The sequence below is a fragment of the Aspergillus multicolor genome (genome assembly GCF_047715735.1).
Source record: "Aspergillus multicolor strain CBS 133.54 unplaced genomic scaffold BDW74scaffold_2, whole genome shotgun sequence".
NCBI classification, from domain to species: domain Eukaryota; kingdom Fungi; phylum Ascomycota; class Eurotiomycetes; order Eurotiales; family Aspergillaceae; genus Aspergillus; species Aspergillus multicolor.
The window spans coordinates 2,248,450-2,266,285 of record NW_027395953.1 but is presented as its reverse complement, the minus strand read 5'-3'; the positions used below and the strand labels follow the sequence as shown (position 1 = coordinate 2,266,285).

The 17,836-nt window shown below is 50.8% G+C and overlaps 6 protein-coding genes across 6 annotated transcripts; 3 read left to right on the top strand and 3 right to left on the bottom strand.

Moving 5' to 3' along the window:
- Positions 1 to 149: 149 nt before the first annotated feature.
- BDW74DRAFT_145023 (uncharacterized protein) lies at positions 150 to 1,138 on the top strand. The gene is made up of 2 exons (XM_073723138.1): positions 150 to 1,058; positions 1,105 to 1,138. Exon 1 carries the CDS (start codon positions 193 to 195, stop codon positions 412 to 414), a length of 222 nt encoding a protein of 73 aa, XP_073589141.1. The 5' UTR covers positions 150 to 192; the 3' UTR covers positions 415 to 1,058; positions 1,105 to 1,138.
- On the top strand, positions 150 to 1,958 carry BDW74DRAFT_145021 (uncharacterized protein; the record flags this gene model as incomplete). The annotated part of the gene is made up of 3 exons (XM_073723137.1): positions 150 to 1,061; positions 1,117 to 1,190; positions 1,245 to 1,958. Coding segments are annotated over exons 1-3 (814 nt in total), but the record flags the coding sequence as incomplete, so codon positions are not given.
- A 202-nt stretch (positions 1,959 to 2,160) lies between these two features.
- Positions 2,161 to 3,331, top strand: vip1 (putative actin cytoskeleton protein (VIP1)). Its single transcript, XM_073723136.1, has 3 exons — positions 2,161 to 2,307; positions 2,361 to 2,447; positions 2,504 to 3,331. Exons 1-3 carry the CDS (start codon positions 2,225 to 2,227, stop codon positions 3,129 to 3,131), a joined length of 798 nt encoding a protein of 265 aa, XP_073589139.1. The 5' UTR covers positions 2,161 to 2,224; the 3' UTR covers positions 3,132 to 3,331.
- A 436-nt stretch (positions 3,332 to 3,767) lies between these two features.
- On the bottom strand, positions 3,768 to 4,353 carry BDW74DRAFT_173871 (uncharacterized protein; the record flags this gene model as incomplete). The annotated part of the gene is made up of 3 exons (XM_073727892.1): positions 3,768 to 4,062; positions 4,123 to 4,222; positions 4,296 to 4,353. 3 exons carry the CDS (start codon positions 4,351 to 4,353, stop codon positions 3,768 to 3,770), a joined length of 453 nt encoding a protein of 150 aa, XP_073589138.1.
- Positions 4,354 to 5,000: 647 nt separating this feature from the next.
- On the bottom strand, positions 5,001 to 13,277 carry BDW74DRAFT_165458 (SKI complex RNA helicase subunit SKI2; the record flags this gene model as incomplete). Its single annotated transcript, XM_073726420.1, has 14 exons — positions 5,001 to 5,170; positions 5,220 to 5,340; positions 5,391 to 5,563; positions 5,613 to 7,480; positions 7,536 to 7,720; positions 7,778 to 8,238; positions 8,354 to 8,432; positions 8,498 to 8,574; positions 9,291 to 9,633; positions 9,685 to 9,864; positions 9,916 to 10,103; positions 10,153 to 10,429; positions 10,481 to 12,995; positions 13,051 to 13,277. 14 exons carry the CDS (start codon positions 13,275 to 13,277, stop codon positions 5,001 to 5,003), a joined length of 6,864 nt encoding a protein of 2,287 aa, XP_073589137.1.
- A 410-nt stretch (positions 13,278 to 13,687) lies between these two features.
- BDW74DRAFT_145012 (uncharacterized protein) lies at positions 13,688 to 16,939 on the bottom strand. Its single transcript, XM_073723135.1, has 6 exons — positions 16,723 to 16,939; positions 16,511 to 16,650; positions 16,369 to 16,437; positions 15,829 to 16,305; positions 14,187 to 15,776; positions 13,688 to 14,132 (listed from the first exon to the last, which is right to left on the bottom strand). Exons 2-6 carry the CDS (start codon positions 16,531 to 16,533, stop codon positions 14,048 to 14,050), a joined length of 2,244 nt encoding a protein of 747 aa, XP_073589136.1. The 5' UTR covers positions 16,534 to 16,650; positions 16,723 to 16,939; the 3' UTR covers positions 13,688 to 14,047.
- Between the last annotated feature and the right edge of the window lie 897 nt (positions 16,940 to 17,836).

Here is a 17,836-nt window from a genome sequence, read left to right as displayed (position 1 = left end):
TTTGAATGTTTGGTTGACGGTGTAAATTGTGATTACTAAGCTGTTTCTCACGTGACAGTCTCCCCTTGCAAGGATGGATAGTATGTGTGTTTTGGTTTAGGACAGTCTCGAACATACACTGAAAGTTAATTGATAATTATAGGGAGACTGTTTTATTACTCATGACTCTGCAATATATATGCGAGGTGACTTATGATGCAACTCTTCTTGTCCAACGACATTAAGGCTTCCATCTCCACCTCCACATTGGCCTTGTCCTCCATCCTTTGCGGAGTAGCTATACGATGCGATGATCCTGAGATTCCTAGCATTACTAAAGCCTGCCGTTTAATCCGCACTTCTGCCTACGGATCGTGCAGCAGGGAGGCCTACATTATCTACATGAGAGACTACAGCTGTCGGTCATGTCCCTGATGATCCTCGCGATATAAATATCTTACCGAGTGCCGCCTGTTGACATGATGACTATCGACATGATGGTCTATTCTACGGAACATATGTGATATCGACTCCTGTAAGGTTCAATATTGACGGCGTGTGACATCTTTCTATTTCAACCAGACATAAACGGTTATGCCCGGAATACGGATGCAAAACGAAGCCAACCATTGAAGATTGCTGACAGGTCTCATGCATTCCCTTTGCTCTCCAATCTCTCTCTCTGGCATGTTCCCAATGTTAAAATCTATCAAGGGGTGGCCTGCAGGGCTCTTGTCCGACTCATCATGAACGTTTATCCCTCTGTTCGTCATGCCCCTTGAAGCTTGAGCATAGATTTGAGCTGCCTATCCCCTTGTCATACTTCAGTCTCCCATCTTCCTTCTACCCCTGTTCCAAAGTCATCACAAGAATGTCTCCAGAGCTTGTCCAAGACACTTTCTCGCCTCCCAGGATACGACCCCGTGCAGCGACAGACCGGGCTAAGCCAGCCAAAACATCACCCCTGTCGTCTCGACAATCGTCGCGAGCAATGAGCCCTCCGACCGTTTCAGTATGTCGAAGCCCAGATTCAGGGAGCCAAGTCGGGACTGCCTTCCAAGCGCGCGCAAGAGCAACATCTGGTAGAACTTCAGAGTATGTTCTCCACAAAGGGATCTTGCTAACATCTTTGCGCAGGGCCCCTGCGACAACCAAAACCCCTTTCGCCCTCTGATATCCATTCAATCCTAGAGCAGGAACAAGAGGCAATGGTGAGATACAAACCGCATCCCTTGGGCCACCTCTAGCCTGACCCCGGCTCTTAGGTCAACCGTCTGTCAAGAGAGCTCTCCCTCCTCCGCCATCAAACATCATCCGTCGCCTCAACGGCCTCGTCCACCTCGACCACGGTTAACGAACCGCTCGATACAATCCACGGGTCGACCTATATAGTCGGACCTACATATCCTACAGCGTCACGGCGCCACCGGTCATCCTCGAGCTTGAGCGCCTCATACTTCCCAGTGATTCAAGGGTCAAGGACAAATGGGCGAAGCCGGCGGCCGTCGCTTGTGTCTCCTCGGTCCCAGAGTCTCATATCAGTAGCATCCCAACCTCAGGAAAGAAAACGGGATGTATCAGCCCATGTTGCAAACACCTCACGCTTGTATACGCGTCGGGCTTCATTCTCACAGCATCGAAATCTATCTGGGCCAACCGTGCGCCGTTCAAACGAGTCGGCTTCACGAGAAGATATGGACTCTCTTATCCAGGAGAACGAGGTGCTGCGGCAGCGTATCCGGGATCTTGAGCTCCAACTCAGTCTCCAGAAAAGTAGATCAGATCCTTTGGTAGATTGATATCGTGTCAAATTTTTGGGATTCTTGTTGCTGCAATTCCACCCCCAAGCTTCAGCCACAATGCGCTGAGGTCAATGGATCCTTCTCCGATAAGTGATAAGAAGAGTGTGGCACGAGCTTCGGTGGGACATTTGTTCTCTCGTTTTCTCTCCTCTTCGGCCCCTTAATTAGACAAACTATTTTTATCGAATTCTACTGCCTTCTGGCCCCTGTCTCTTCCAATCTGAAATGTATCAACCTGACGCGTTTGCACATGAAAGGCTGGCTGCCCCACCGTCGGTGGCTGTGCTGCGAGCGTACGTCATAGCTATTTGTGGCGTCATGATGGAATAAATACCCCGCGACCACTCCGTTCCTGTTCCTGTTCACCAAACAATTGCCTGATCAGTTTCTCATCTACGTCTACATCTACATCTACATATCCAAACCGACTTTCCATCATCAAAATGTCTGACCGCACCACCGTCCACGTCTCCAACATCGACCCCTCCACCTCGGAGAAGGAGGTTCAGGATTTCTTCAGCTTCTGGTATGCGGCTAAGTCCCTTTTTATCAGGAGATATCTTCTAACAAACCCTACAGCGGCAAGATTGTCAACATCTCCGTTACTCCCACTTCCGGCGAGCCAGGCTCTCTCAAGTCGGCGACCGTGACATTCGAGAAGGATGCGTAAGTTTGCCCCGCACCACCTCCACCGCAGCACGTCATTAATTAACCCGTAAAAGCGCCTCCAAGACCGCCCTTCTCCTCGACCAGACCCAGCTCGGCCCCTCTGTCGTGACTGTCAAGGCCGCTCACACCTTGGACGAAATTGCCGGAGAGCACAGCGCTACCGCCGATGAAGCCAAAGACGAGAACCACAACGACCTCGAGCAGGAAGACAAGCCCCGCTCCCGTATCATCGCAGAGTACCTTGCCCACGGTTACACCATCAGCGACCAGGCTATCCAGAAGGCCATCGCCATCGACCAGAAGCATGGCTTCACTTCTCGCTTCACTAGCGTCCTGAGCAACTTCGACAAGAAGACCGGTGCTACCGACCGCGCCAAGGGCCTTGACGAAAGCTACAAGATCAGCGACAAGGCTGCCAGCAGCTGGCGTGGCCTGCACAGCTACTTCGAGAAGGCTGTCAACACCCCCACTGGCCAGAAGCTGCGTGAGTTCTACTCCCAGACCGACAAGCAGGTTCGCGATATCCACGCCGAGGCTAGGAGACTTGCGGACCTGAAGGCTGGCAAGACTGAGGAGAAGAAGGCTGAGGGTGAGAGCGCTCCTACCACTGGTACTGCTCCCGCCCCTGGCGTTGAGCCCCAGGCTGCCCAGGCCGCTCCTGCTACGACCGAGAAGGCGTAGAGGAGATATACCCAGCTTGATCTATTGTACACGACCTTGGCCTATGTCACGTTCTCATGACCTTCGCGATTGTGTTTCTAGCTAGCATGACGTCACTTTTATTTTCTGTTCATGTTCATACTCTATTCCCCTTAGTTGGCTGTCTGGAACAGAAGCTTCTAAATTGAACAAAATGACATTTCATCATTTACATGCCAAAACATCTCCCAAAAGTTGTTCCCTGTAGTATCAAAAAACTAATCTGTTAAGGGCCAAGATAGTAAGTTTCAAGAGACGGCCATTGTCCTGGTCACCAAGTCCACCAGTTCAACAATCACTTTAAAATGTAAGCCATCGTCCTTAGCACAAAATGCCAATGCACAAAGATATGTCTCTGTAGAATTCGGAAATCCTTACTCTTGAATCATATACTGCTAAGGAATACTGAAAATGTACCAACTCCTACAGCCTTCCCATACGACCTATGCCTTTCCATCTCACTCCAAAGACATTTTTTATCTACACCTACATCTACACAACCTCAAGAAAAACCAATTTCACAAAGAATTCATTATCCCAATCCGGATCCAGGCATAAGTAAGCCTGTGATAATTAAAGTACAAATTCATATCATGACATCATCATTAGAAAAACCCTTTAGTTCCCTGTCCCCTTCGTGTACTTCGCACTCTCAATATCCTCGAGGATATGCTTGGGGTTACTGCTCAGGCCCGCAGTCTGGCTCTCCTGGGCGGACCCCTGCGCATCCGCGGTCTTGGGCGCGTACTCGGGTGGAGGAGCGAACTTGGCGTCTGTGCGGCCGGAGCCGGGGGGAGAGTTCTCCTGTGCGCCGGTCTGGCGCTCGGGGGGTGGAGACTGGCGGCCGGAAAAGGGGGCGGACATTCTGGTATTAGTTTGAGTGGAAGGTGAGGTGTGGTTTGGTTGTGGTGGACTGGGTTCGTTGTTAGATTGTGCTTTGGCTGAGTTGGGTTGGCTAAGGTCATGGGCATACCTGGAGGTATTTGGTGGTTGGCTGTAAGAAGGTATGTTCTTTGATGTGGTATGGTTTGATAGATTGAGCAATGCAAGGGAGAAGAGGTTTATATATGATTCTGAACCAGATCGTCATGTCAGTGTAGACTGGTAGTCGCATCATTATGACGTTGCGGGTCAAGTATCGCCAACTATGGGAGAGCAGCGAGAGCTTGTTCGTGGTGTCTCCACTAGAGCTGCACTGTTGCATAATGGCGGATCACAGTGCCCCTGGTGTCTCTCCGAGAAGACACTGCCGGTGTATGTCTATGATCGCCAGAAGGTCAGAGTATGACGCGTGGGATATGTTGAGTAACTCGATTACTATATACGTCACGTGACGCTATGTATGCGTTTAGGTTTATTTCCATGTGTATTTCGTCCAGTGTCATCTGTCTTTCTTTTCCTCAGGACATAAGATTGAAGATTAGATTGCTCATGATCATGCCATGGTATGTGGTAGAAAGAAAAGTGAATTGATGTTCATTAACTCGGGGATCAGGATTCGGGACGAAAGGTAGATGATGAGGCAGGGTAAAGGGACTTTTGACAAGATTCGTAACCAATAATAACGTAGGTGTCATGAGGGTAAACGATAATGAAATGAGAGATAAAAAAAAAATAAAATCTCGCGACAACGTTCTAAACAGAGAAGAAACAACAGGCATAGGTCGCGTAAAGACGGCGCCAATGCAGTGGCCGCTTGACCGTCGACACATCACAAAGAGCATGTGTCCAAAAAATCGAGGCGCCGAAGAGACATGACATGGCATCCTTTATATCATAGACTATGTTTTGCTTCCAGAGCCAACATGACTATGCCGTCGGCTACCGGTTGCTGTTCATCAACGTTGGGATCTATTGATTCCCGTTGGCTTGAAGGGCGGCAGCTTTGGCAGCCTCTTCGTTGGCCACGGCAAGGGCCTTTGCATCGGCTTCGTGGAACACGGACTCGATGATCTTCTTTTCTTCGTCGTTAAGGATATTCGTCAAGTTATCGTAGAGCTGGGGCTGTTGTTGTTGGAGGTCTAATACCTAATTAGTGAACGCCTCATACAAGAATGAAGTGATACATACTCATAAACACCTGCTTGAACAGCCCATATGGTTCGACCTTATCTAGAGGAGTCTCAAGTAAGCTCTCCTCGTCAAGCTCCTCGTCATCGTCATCTCCGGCGAAAGAGCCAAACTTCTGGGCCTAGTGGTATGTTAATGACGAGATCCAAAGCATGATTGAGATTTACTCACCTCCTTGTTCAGGAAGTCCAGGTACGCGGCACTCTCGTCGGGAATGTCACCCTCGGGGCCGCCCTCTTCATCACCCTCAGCCCACTCAACCTCACCTTCCCAGTCATTACCCTCGTCCTCCTCGTCCTCCTCTTCGTACTGGAAGTCCGACTCCTTGGTCGCCTCTTGTCGGCCTGCAAAATTGTTAGTTTGAGTATTATGATCCGAAAGAACAATACGTACTCTGAATAGCGGCGGGCAAAGTGTGGAACAGCCTCGTCACGCCCTGGAGCAATCTGGGCCATCCCTGCTGCACGCTTGTGGGAACATCGGCAGGGTTCAGTGTGAGCAGGGAAGTGATAGCAACGATGGAGAGCGTCTTGTCGTGGACACGTCGGAAGCCGTCGATGCTAGAGAACCAAGCACTGAAGAACTTGTTGGTCCAGCCCTTGGCCTCAAGGACTTGGAGACTGAGAACGGGGTTGTAGTAAATGGCGTTGATGACCATCTCCATCAAGTGGAGACGGTAAGACTTCGTACGCGCCTCGCCGGCATCAATGACGCTCATCGCAAGTTCGATGAAGACAGGGATGTATTGGTCGACGTAGCCGCGCAGGTTCAGCATAACAGTCTCGGCAAGCTTGCAACCGCAGATCCGGTCAACACCGCCAACCTTCTCGTCACGGAAGATATCCTCAACCATGCCGACAATCGCGGCAAGGTAGGCAGGGTTCTGAACAAGCGTCTGGGAGCCGTAGGCCACGTAGTTGTCAAGCGCAGGCAGCATGTCCTCTAGGTAGAGCTCAGCTCCAGCCTTGAACGTCTTGTGGATGAGTTCAAAGGCTTGCCACATGGTAGGAGAGATAGACTTGGAGGCGAATGTGCAACTGTCGATAATCTCAAACACTTCGTTGTAAAGGTCGTATAGCTTGTTCTCGAGAGTGATGCTGATGACAGGCATAAGGACGGTTTCGAGGTGCATGAGGACGTCGGGCGTGCTCTCAAGAGTAAGAATCAATGTACCGATGGTTTGCAAGACACCAAGAGCTGTGATGCTCTTGTCGTCCAAGAAATCACCATATTGGTCCTCCTCGCCCTTGGCAGCGTTTCGTTCCAGAAGCTCGCCAACAATGCGCATGTAGGTATCACGCAGCTGCTCACTCAGAGCAACGGCGAAAGGCGTCAACTCTGCGGAGAAGACCTCCACGAAGTCCTCCATGACATTAGCCAAAGCATCAACGTCAACCTCGTTGGCGAGCTTGAGAAGCTGCTGCATAATTTGCGGGATGTTCTGCTGCATGGAGGTACGGATAACATCGTGACGAATAAGAGGCTGGAGAGCAAGAGCGGCCTCCACACGGACGGGCAACTCAGAGTCCGTCATAGATTCAAGGATGTTCCGGTAGATAATCATCAGGTTGTTGGGATCCTGGAAGTCGAGCGCCTCAAACTTCTCCAATGTATCGCAGGCACGCGCACGCAGGAAACCGTGGGGGCTGCGGAATTCGGGAAAAACGTGGCGGACGAAGAAGTATTCAACCTGATCCGCGATGGGGCTCTTCTTGCCCAGAATGACAGAAGCCAGAGATCCAATCATGCGCAGGGCACCTTCCTTCTCCCTCGGCTGCTTCTGGTCATCCGGAGCAGCCTCGTACTTGCTAACGACACCGTTGACGAAGGTGAGGATGGAGAAAGTCTGCTTCTTGCGGTTTTTGGTGAGAGTGATCAGGAAGTTTGTAGCGGCAACATCGGGCGCGGAGACCTCCTCGTAGTAGTTCAGCTTTCGGTGGAGGTATTCGGATGGGTCTGTCTCGAACAGCTCGATGTCCTCGTCGCTTTGGCAGAGAATAGGGAAGACAAAGTGGGCGATCAGGTTCTCCATGTGCGGCTTCAGGTGATCCCACATTGACTTGGGCTTGACGCACTCTTCGAAAAAGATCATAGTGTAGGAAAGCGCCGGGTTACTCAACCATTGGCCCTTGGAAACGTATTTATCAATCTCCTGCAGGTATCCCTTGAGAATCTCCGGCGCGAATGTTGAAATGAACGACTTGGCAAATTGGGTGTAGTCTGGGGTGCTGGACTTCGTCATGGTCGTGGGGTTTCCGTATCTAAGTATCAGTGTTAGGATGACTAACTTTCCGCAGGCAAAACTGGTATACACACCGGATGAAGAGGCGGTTGAGGTTGGCGTAAGCCCACTTCTTGCACTTCCACCAGTGGGCCAGTTCTCTCTCCTCCTTGGATTCCATCATAGCGTTCGCCGGAGGCTCCTTGGCAATGATTCGCAGGAACAGGGTACACCAGTCTACCGTCGCTTGGTGGGATTGCAGATGCGGTGAGAGCTCGAACTATCCACTTGTCAGTTCACCCATCCAATGCGCATATCGACTTTCCGAATGACCCACGTAAATAGCATGCTTGTAAGACTTCACCACGATGCGGAGCATCTCCGCCGCTTCCAGACTCTCCTCATCCACAAGTTTTGATCCGATGTTGAGTAATTGAGGGAACGAGTGCTCGATAATCTTGTCGAACTCCTCCCGTTTGTCCCCCGCCTTGAAGCGGTATACACGGCAGATAGCCAAAAGGCACTGCAGACCGGCGTAGACAGAGCCGGCATCGTTCGTGCCGAGCAGTTGCATCGTGATATCCAAGAACCCAGGCCATTGTTCGGGGAAGTCATGCTGAAGGATCTTCTGGAGCAGGGGAACGAGCTGGGCGCGAACGTTCGGGGGCGTAGAGGCCAAAGCTGGAATCAGCCTCTCACGGAAACCTGGCTTCTCCTCCTCGGCGATCGGCGCACGTAACGGGCTGTCCTCAACGGCTGACCATCCTCGGTTGATACGGTTCTTCAGGTAAACACCGGCTGTACCTTGCGGTTAGTATATGCGGGGTTCAGAGGATGGACTGGCGGAATAGAGCAGAATGGTCCAAAAGCTGCCAGCCGTCGAAATCAGGAAAGAAAGGTGTCGACAACGTACCCGACAGTTGAACGGCGTTGACCTGCTCCCCCTGCAGGATATCCAACAGGGCGTTTATGAAACCTGGCTGAGTCTCGGCCTATAAGCGGAAAAGGGATGGTCAGCAAGCGCAGCACAGGCCCATCCCCGCAACTCACGACATACATATTTCAGGTCGATTTCCGCCTGCCGTCTGATATCGGCATTGGCATCTAGTGTGGACTGGATGCGGTTCCGCAGGGCTGCAACATCCATCTCGCTCCGGCAACGACCCCCTGGTTGCAGAAATCAAGGCTCGAAAGAAAATGAAAAAAACCCCGTTGCTAGGTGATGAGATAGACGGGAGTCAAAGGCCACGAGGAGCGGGAGATAAGAGGAGGGATCAATAAGATTAAGGAGACCTCAGCACTTTTGGTTTTCTTTCTCTCGTGGATTTTCAGGCGGTGTTGGCCCCGCGTCTAGGGCAGCGAATCAGACCGCCTGCCGCCCCGCGCGGTAAGAGAATTTTTGTCAAGGGTGATTGCGCCAGCAGAGTTTACGGCTGCTTGGTAATTAGCAATCGAGTCGATGATCGTCCCAGTTGGTTATCTTAGTAATTCTCCTATCGAGATGTGTGTTTTACATTGTTGTGTGGACTACTAGCGTGGTGGTGCCTGATCCCTGCAGCTCAGCAATCATGGATTCTTCTGGCAGAAAAAAAAAAAAATAAAGACCGGCGTTGCCCACGTGGTTTTCCGACACAAGGGATCCATATCTATTCAGCACAAGTACATACATACAGGTAGGTATTTTAGTAGCATCTACATGTACAAAGACGCCGCGAAGATCACATCCCTCTTGATCTTCTCCTGCGCTTCTTGCATCTTCGCATACAACGTTGGGTCTCCAACCAGCTTCGCCGCGTTCTTTACCTCGCGGCAGGTCTCATCCAGCCGAGTAATCGTCCTCACAATGGTGCCCTCCATGACATCCGTGAGGTCCGTGATACGGTTGAACGACATCCCCTTGGCCCACTCGTATACAACCTCTGCCAGTCCGAAACGGGGTTGACTGGCGAAGTCGTTGATGTCCTCGGTAGACTGAAGGACTTGGTGCTGGATCTGCATGTCGTTCACCTTCTCCGAAATCCTAACAATGGCCTCCTTGCCCTTTTCCAGGCGGGGAGTCAAGGTAGGAACGTTTTCTGTCTTCTCTTGGAACACAAAAGCGGAAAGCAGCGCGACTATCTCCTCAGGCTCGTATTCAGCGAGAACATTCTCCAAGATAAGCTCCGTCAGAACGAGCTCGTCCGCGGAATGAATCTAGCAGATGTCTTAGTACCTATTTGGGAAGTACTTTGTACAGATACTTACCTCACAAGCCACCTTTCCTTTCAGCTGCACACGGGACTGTTCGTCGACAAAGCCGAGGTCTTTCAGTACCTGGATACGCTGCTCGTAGTCAGGAAGGAGTTGAAGGTTCTGGTCTGACATGAGCTGCTTCAGTTGTGAGATATTCTCCTTGATTTGCCACTCATCGCGTTGCATCTCGAACTAAAAGACTGTCAGAATATGTTATCTCGCCAGGGAGTATTTTGGACATACGTGTTTCAGGAAGTTGGGACATTTCAAGCAGTCGCATGACTGAGCAATACTTGCTTGCTCACGACGCTTATCTAGTATGTCCCTCAACTGGAGCTCTTTGATTCGAGCCCAGTCTAGCTCATCCCAGACCGGTGTAGTCCATGAAGAGCATAACTTAGAGAGCTCTTTGTCTGCAAATCGGATTGCCTCTGGAACGAATGTCAGCCACATCCTCTCACTTGTCGCATTCTGGCCAACCTTTCTTGATATTGAGGTACCACGATGGGCCGCTAAGCTTAACTATCGTATTGGTGACACACTCGATATCCGTGATTGGAATCTTGAAGACTTTGAGAGTCATATCAGCGGCGCGGGTCGGTAGAGGGTTGAGGAATCCGCGAAACGCAGGTAGGAATGGGAGTATCTCGCTGGGATGGCGCTTGCTGGTCAATTTTCCGATCTCGAGGATTTGGATGACCGGGTTGGGGCCTCCTCCGACCTCTCGCACAATAACACCTGCCGTGCGGTATCCATCCTGCACAATGTTAGCATCTAAGCCGAGTAACCATGAAAATCGCATAATTACCTTCTGATATACAACCAAGCGCTTCGGCATAAGAAGGCGTTTGCCGACAGGCGATGATAGGAGGTTGAGATGTAGCTCGCTTGTCAATTTTGTGTACTCGAGTGAAGCGTCATGGCAAGTCGCAATATCAACATCGCAGATCTCGCAAGGCTCTCGTTTGATCTTTTCCAAACTAGCTTCTGAGAGTTGCACTTGTTTCTCGTGCTCTGGGAGCAAGGCCTGCGTAGCATTCTCGCTGAAACTTCTCTTGATCATTTCTTCGATCTTCAGCGCTTCCACACGAAGTAGGTTCAGGATCATGTTGTATGTAAGCCTGAACTGGGATCGGAGTTTAGTTGGGTCACCAAGAATCATCTTTCTCAATGCGCCAGCAGGGGGTGCCTCGTCCTTGCCGGAGTTCACGATAATCACGTAGCCAACGTTGTCAAGACCTCGTCGGCCAGCGCGTCCCGCCATTTGGGTATATTCACCAGGCAGGAGATCTCTGAAGCTTTTCCCATCGTGCTTGCGGAATCCAGAGAAGACGACCGTACGAGTAGGCAAATTCAGACCCATGGCAAATGTTTCTGTAGCGAAAAGAACCTTGACCAGGGTCTTTGCGAATAAGATCTCGACAATCTCCTTCATGATTGGCAAAAGACCACCATGGTGAACAGCAATTCCTCTGCTCAACAGCTCGCGAAGGCGAAGAATCTGAGGTAATGTCCTGTCTTCTGCCTTGAGGCGGGTAAGGGACTTCTCGATGGTCATATGAATAAGACTCTTCTCAGAAGCATTGCAGAAGTCTTGATTGGACAATGAGTCGGCATTCTGCTCGCATCTCTTCTTAGAGAAGACGAAGATACAAGCCGGCAGCAAGTTCTCCTTACGCAAATGTTGCACGACTTGTACCCAGACGGTCCTGTCCTGCGCAGCGGTTGTACGGCCACCGCCCCTCCCTGTACGAGCAATGTTCCCTGTTCCCCGGTTTGCTGGTGCTCCACGGCCTCGTTGTCCTCCTCCGCGTTGCGCACCTCCACCTCCGCCTCCTCTCGCGCCACCGCGGCCAGGTGCTTGTCCTCGGCCTCGCCCTTGGGGACCACCTCTGCTGGCTTGAGATTGCGCCTGGGCTTCTGCAGCCTTTTGAGCTTTAAGCTTGTCCTTTCCGGAGATAATATCGTCTGCTTGTTTCCAGCCGTTTTCGAGGAATCGTTTGTTCGAGTCGACAATATTGAATTTGTCCTTTCCTGCCCATAGGTAGTGCTCAAGAGGAACAGGTCTCTTAGCGGTTGAAATGACATAGATGTCCTTCTTCTTTGTACGGCCTACCCATGACGCAAATTCCTGGGTGTTAGGTACTGTAGCAGATAGGAGAATGAGGGTAACATGCTCGGGAAGCATGATAATTACTTCCTCCCATACGACACCACGTTCAAGGTCGTTGACGTAATGGACCTCGTCGAAAATCACGAACTCTACATCTCTGATGAGGTCCGCTCCACGATAGAGCATACTCCTCAGAATCTCAGTAGTCATAATCAGACAGCTTGCTTCGGGGTTAATCTGAACATCACCTGTCAAGATACCGACGTCGTCAAACTCGTTCTTGAAATCGCGGAACTTTTGGTTGCTCAGCGCTTTGATCGGCGACGTATAAATCGCCTTCGTCATATGCTTAGCTGCCAATGCAATAGCATACTCTGCAACAACCGTTTTACCGGCTGAAGTATGTGCGGCCACGAAAACTGAGTCTCCGTTCTCAAGATGGTAGACAGCTTCTTTCTGGAAAGTGTCCAACTCAAATGGCCACTCACGGGCCATATCTGGGACAAGTTCGTGGAAATTCGTAATCTCCTTATTAACGTCCACCACGTGTGCCCATTCCTTGCCTGCCTTTTTCTGGAGGGCTGAGAGAAGCGGAGCTCGCGGCTCTAGGGACGGGAATTCAACAGGTAGCAAGGAGTCGATGTCCTCCTCTTCCTCGTCCTCATCGCCGGATTCTTCGTCATCTATCTTCACCCCTCCCACGTCGGAGGCAGTCTCATCCAGATCAGGGTTGATATTGCTTTCCTCTTCCTGGAGGGTGTTTTCAACTTCTTCGTCCTCTTCCGCGGCTTCTTTCGACTTTGCTTCTTCAAACTTCAAACCGCGCAAAAATCCAGGGGCGATCTCCAACAACCCGCCCTCGGTTCCAAAACTGATAATTCGGTCTAATCCCACCTGCTTCCCAACAACTCCTGAAGGTCCGCCCGTCTGGATCTCAGTCTCCAGCTCCGCAATCGCCTCAACGCCATCCAAGCCACCAGGGGCAAACGGGAAAAACCCCGCAGCACCTCTTACAAAATCTGCCCGGCCTGCAGGTCGGCGAAGCAAAGATGTCGAGTTCTTTGCATTTGCGCTGTTGGCCGGGACAGTCACTTCATGATATCCAGTGACACGCCCCTCAAGACCTTCGCGGTCAAATCGGACAATGGTCCTCGTCTGTGTGCCAGCAACTTCAAAGAGGTCGGTATAGTCCGTTGACACATCCCATCTCCTGACCTTGGAGTTAGCATCCATTGCGCTTAACACCACAAGGTAAGAAAACCCACCTCTGGAGACGGTTCAACCATTCGGAGCTAAATCGAGGCGATGGAGTAAGAAACTCATTTTCCAAGTCGCGTCTTACTTCAGTGGCGGATGGGCGCGGTCTGCGCCTAGGTGCGTGGTTTTGGTATGTCCCGTTCTCCTCTTCGGCGATGAGCTCATCAAAAGCCTTTCCGCCGATGCCCCGTAAGCCCAGGTCGAGATCGGCTAAGGCCGAGCTAAGAGTCTCCATTTTAGCCGGAGATTTGAGCTGGGTATGGCTTTTTGTAAAGGACAAATCAATGACAAGAATGCGCCTCGGCCCAATCGCTTGTTTAAGAGATCTCTGGAAGTAAGTGCAGTGTTTAAACAGGCTATGAATAGCCGCGAGCGGAGGAGCTCCAGCGAGTATAAAAGATGTATGCCGGGCTATATTTTTCGGAATGCTCTTGAAGTTATGGAGCAAGCCGCATATCCAAGTTGTCAGAAGGGCGGGCGTACTGGTGGGGTGAAGGTTCAAGGAACAAGAGCTTTCCGCGGCGGCGGAAAGTGACGTTGTGGCCGTGGCCGGTGGGCCCGTTTGCTTGGGGCCCGCCGAATCTATACAGCGGAGCCGGAAGTGAACAGTTAACAGCCAAATGCAAATAATCTAGTTTGATTTGCTTACTCGGTATATAATGTACGTTGATTATGCTAGTAGCTCAAGACTAAATCCTAAACGCCACGTATGAGTGCAGTGAAAACGGCAAGAACAAGCAACTGTACAGTCTCCAGCTATCGGGCATGCGCCTTGTGATCAGGGCACGTTGAAATATAAACAGTTAGAAAGATTACGATATAAGGTATCATCAATGACTTTAAGCAAGAAGGAGTCTTCCATCCTCGCGTGGCATCAAACCTGGATTTTCTCAGGAAAACACAAAAAAATGTTAGTGGTAGCAACTGCTTTTATGACACCAGAGCACCAATGATACTGGCATTCCCCCCCAAGGGGCCAGACCAGACGGACCTTCAGTACTTCGATTACCTGTATGTAATCACTGGGAACGTCTTTCGGTCCATGATGTTAATTTGATATTCAAAAATCCCAGTCACAGTTGCGATATACCTATATGTCGAGTTAGTCGATCCCTGTCGACGTGGACACAGTGCATCTACTCACAGCGATCTCCCGTCGGCACCAAACCCGAGTCCGGCAGAGCTGCTTGGATCCGAGTCTCGGCGTGCCATGCCGTAACTACGCTGGGGGGGATCATTGATGACGCTTCGAATCCACCGTGAGGAGCGGCTATGGTCAAAACCAAACGAGGCTTGCTGGGCATAGCCGCCATAGCGCTGCTCACGCAGGCTGTTTCGATTCAATTCCTCTGTCTCGTTGATAATTCGCTGCCGTCGAAAACGCTCCACGGCTAATATATTCGCCCTCAAATGGTGAGGAACGTCAAAGCTGTCATCTTGCCTTTCAGAGCGCCTATGAACAGAACGAGATCGCTGGTGATTTCTCCCCTGCAACAAAGGTATACTGCTGGAATAATCAAGATTCGCCGACGGTCGGGTTATGGTTCCGCGGTGCCGACTAGAATTTCCACTCTCATTACTGGAGCCACTTTGGTCACTTGAGCTTGAGTCCGTAGTATGAGTTGGATTGGCCAACGTGGAAGACTCTAGCTCCCCTGGGGAAGCGGTCCAGCTCAACGTGATGCTCGGTTGTGGGTCGGGCGTTGAACTGTCCGCGTCCGCGCTTGGGTTTGTCACATCACGATTGCCCTGTGAGAGTATGACAGGCCGAGGTGAAACAGGACGCGGCGCCCTATTAGCTCCGCCTGTGGAACCTTGATGCCTCGCGCGAGAGCCAGAATGTGGATGCGAATCAACGTTACCTCTAGCCAGCCGGTCAGTCAGGCCATCTTCGAACCTCGACGTCCAGCGCGCCGTGTCCAGAAATTCCATGACCAACCTCTCCCTTTCCGTCAAGTCCTGTATCAAGCTCTCTTGCAGCGTTGGTGCATCTGAATCGCCTCGCCGATCGTCTGCGTGTCCCTCAATCGAGTCAAGAATAGCCCGTGCATCAAGGTCATGCCGCGATTCGAGAGATGTTTCGATATCGAAATCAAACCCCAACCCCGTAGAGTCATCGATAATCGGTTCCGTTTCGACTTCTTGAATACCAGGCTCGTTCATATCCAGCTGAAGTATTTGCCTGCGGACAAAGGCCTGGCGCACATCTGCAATCCCAGCACGTCCTCTATCTTCGAGCCAAACAAGGAGATCCCATGGTTCCGGCGAAAAGCTCATACAGCGCACAGCCCCGCCACTGGAGGAAGATCTTGATGAATTGAAATAACAGACAATTGGACTCTCGCCGGAAGGCTCCTTGGCGCGTTCTTGAATGCCCCTAACATTGAAGACAGAGATCACCCCGGATTGCGACCCTATAGCGCACAGTCTATTAGACTGTGAAAAAGCGATGGTGAAACAACACCGGTCTTCAATCCTCGGGCCGATCTCCATCTCAGTGCAGAGAAGAAGGTCCAGTGTCCAGCCGCTCAACTTTCTTCCGGCTTCAGCGGAGACCACGGTAGAAAAATCGCGGGTGAGGCCATAAAAGTATGCGTTAGCTTCATCACCAACCGCAGCTAAAATACTCGAATCCGGCGAAATAATCGCATAATTCATACACGCCGGGTGGCAGATCTTCTTCAAGACCTTTGAACGCGTGATCGAATATATCGTCACAGTTTTGTCATTGTTGCTGCATGCATGATTAGCGAACTCTGGCTGGAGGACGGATGTCCATCGTATACCTAAGAACCGCAACATCCTCGTCTATGAACCCCGTCTCATCGCCGGGTAAACGGTGAATGGTCACCGAGTTCACGATACTGCCGCCAAACTTATGCAGTTGAATCTCCGGTAATTGGCCATCACTAGGGCCTTGGTTTGTTTGTTCAGCTTCTACCGATGCTCTTAAGGAGCTTCTCTGAGAAGCCGCTAGATCAATGGGCAGAGCACTGTCCACATCTGCCGCTTGAGCAGCTGGTGCCTCTCGAGCTGCGCGCCCGTTGTGATCCGAAAGCTTCACAAAGGCGCACTCGCCATTGGTGGTTCCTCCAATTCCGATCCAGCCATATCCGGCAGCAAGGCACTTAGGCTCGAAGGGAATAACAGCCACAGTCTCCCGTTTCCGTAACGAGATATGAATTGAGTAGACCACTCGATCAACGACAACGTATATCCGATCCTGATCGGCGGTACTTATGTAATGGCGAAGCTGTTGATGGCTATAGGATGTTAGCCCAAAAGGCAACCGTCACGGCTCCGATCGAGTCAAGGGTGGGACAAACAAGTTGGGTATTTTGAATGGGAAGAAACGACGTTTTGTGGAAAGGACGAGGGATTCTGTTGGCTGATACCTAGGTCGGATGAGGCGGCGTCAGCACAAAACAGTAATTCGGGAGGGTGTTGTAGGTAGGACTGAGAACTAACGACAGAGCACTATCCGTAGTCATGATGAGTGTCGGTCAAGGCCACACATTGTTGTAAGCAGCTGGGGAGAAGCGCCGCTATTGCCGACGCAGTAGTAACGAGGCGACAAGGCGACAGCAATAACAGGAAACTTCGAGCTCCTGGACGGCGATAATCTCGGTCTAAAAGAACGGATGATTGGCGTGTGGTGGGCCTCAGGAAAGTCAAGATACCTGGGAGATAGGCACGGGCCAGCTCACCAACCTGCAGCTATGTTATTAGCGTAGGGTTTGGTCTTTCCTGTTGCATGCCACTTTTTCCTGGCTGTGGGTGAGCATAGGAGTTTGAGAAAGAGAATCGGAAAACGAAACTCATTACCCGATCGTCCTCACAAGGTAGTATTCCATGTTAGAGGCCGGGCTCAGAGCGTAGAGGCGAAGGCCATGGTCGGGGGATGACGTAAGACATCTGGGGAAGATCGAGTAGGGTCTCGAGTCCCGTTCATTAATGCCCAGCGTGGTGTGATCTCTTAATTCTGCTTGTTACTAGGTTCATGAGCCTCGTCACCAGGCATTTAGTAAATATCAAAACAGTTACTCGACGGGATTTCCTAAAGGGCAACTTCAGAGACCAAAACAAGGCGAGTTTGGTCAGAGCACGGAGTACCTGTAGTACATAGTTCAACCTACAAAAAGCTGCCATATACATAGAAAACATATCCTTCCAATTCCACCTCTTAAAAACTGCTCTGCCGTGTTCTGGTTGGCCTTTAAGTATTTATACTTTGCAAGTACGGGTTTAGAGTGATGTACTTCAATATATATATATATATATAAGGCGTGGAGTGTACCAGTTTACAAGAATGAAACATCTAGGAAAACGCAACGCAAGCTCGGTGACTCAGCTCACAATTTCTTGATCCAATTACTAAGGGCCCGAAATACTTCGAAAGCAGAGCATTTTTGCCTCTCGAAAGGCCTGCAGTGGCAAGTGAGGTTGCTCCTGGATGTCTACCGGCTATAACGGAGCAAAGGCAAGCGGCCAAGCCTCGGTCAAAGTACCTTTGAGTCACGTGGACATAAACGCGGCCCTTGACTTCGAAACAGATCATGGATTTGATGCTCAAAGAGGTAATATGCATAGAGCGTTTTTCAGTGTAGATAACTGTCGCCCACATGGAGCAGAGAGCCTGGCATCGCTCGTCTTGAGACTTTCTTGGAAGCTGCTAGTATCTACTCCGTACTTTGAAGTTGTGGAGCTGGCAAGATCGGCTGCCAGGCGGTCTAGACAGATCCACTCTGATTGGTTAAACAGCCCGATCATTTCTATGAGTTTCCTCTGGCTTCG

Excerpts from the sequence above, each read along its gene's own strand:
- vip1 (XM_073723136.1), top strand. The coding sequence starts at position 2,225 with ATGTCTGACCGCACCACCGTCCACGTCTCCAACATCGACCCCTCCACC. Across the intron at positions 2,308-2,360 it reads CAGGATTTCTTCAGCTTCTG|CGGCAAGATTGTCAACATCT; the intron begins GTATGCGGCTAA and ends CAAACCCTACAG. Across the intron at positions 2,448-2,503 it reads GTGACATTCGAGAAGGATGC|CGCCTCCAAGACCGCCCTTC; the intron begins GTAAGTTTGCCC and ends AACCCGTAAAAG.
- BDW74DRAFT_145012 (XM_073723135.1), bottom strand. The coding sequence starts at position 16,533 with ATGACTACGGATAGTGCTCTGTC. Across the intron at positions 15,777-15,828 it reads GAGGATGTTGCGGTTCTTAG|CAACAATGACAAAACTGTGA; the intron begins GTATACGATGGA and ends TCATGCATGCAG. Across the intron at positions 14,133-14,186 it reads GGTGCCGACGGGAGATCGCT|GTATATCGCAACTGTGACTG; the intron begins GTGAGTAGATGC and ends CTCGACATATAG.
- BDW74DRAFT_145023 (XM_073723138.1), top strand. The coding sequence starts at position 193 with ATGATGCAACTCTTCTTGTCCAACGACATTAAGGCTTCCATCTCCACC.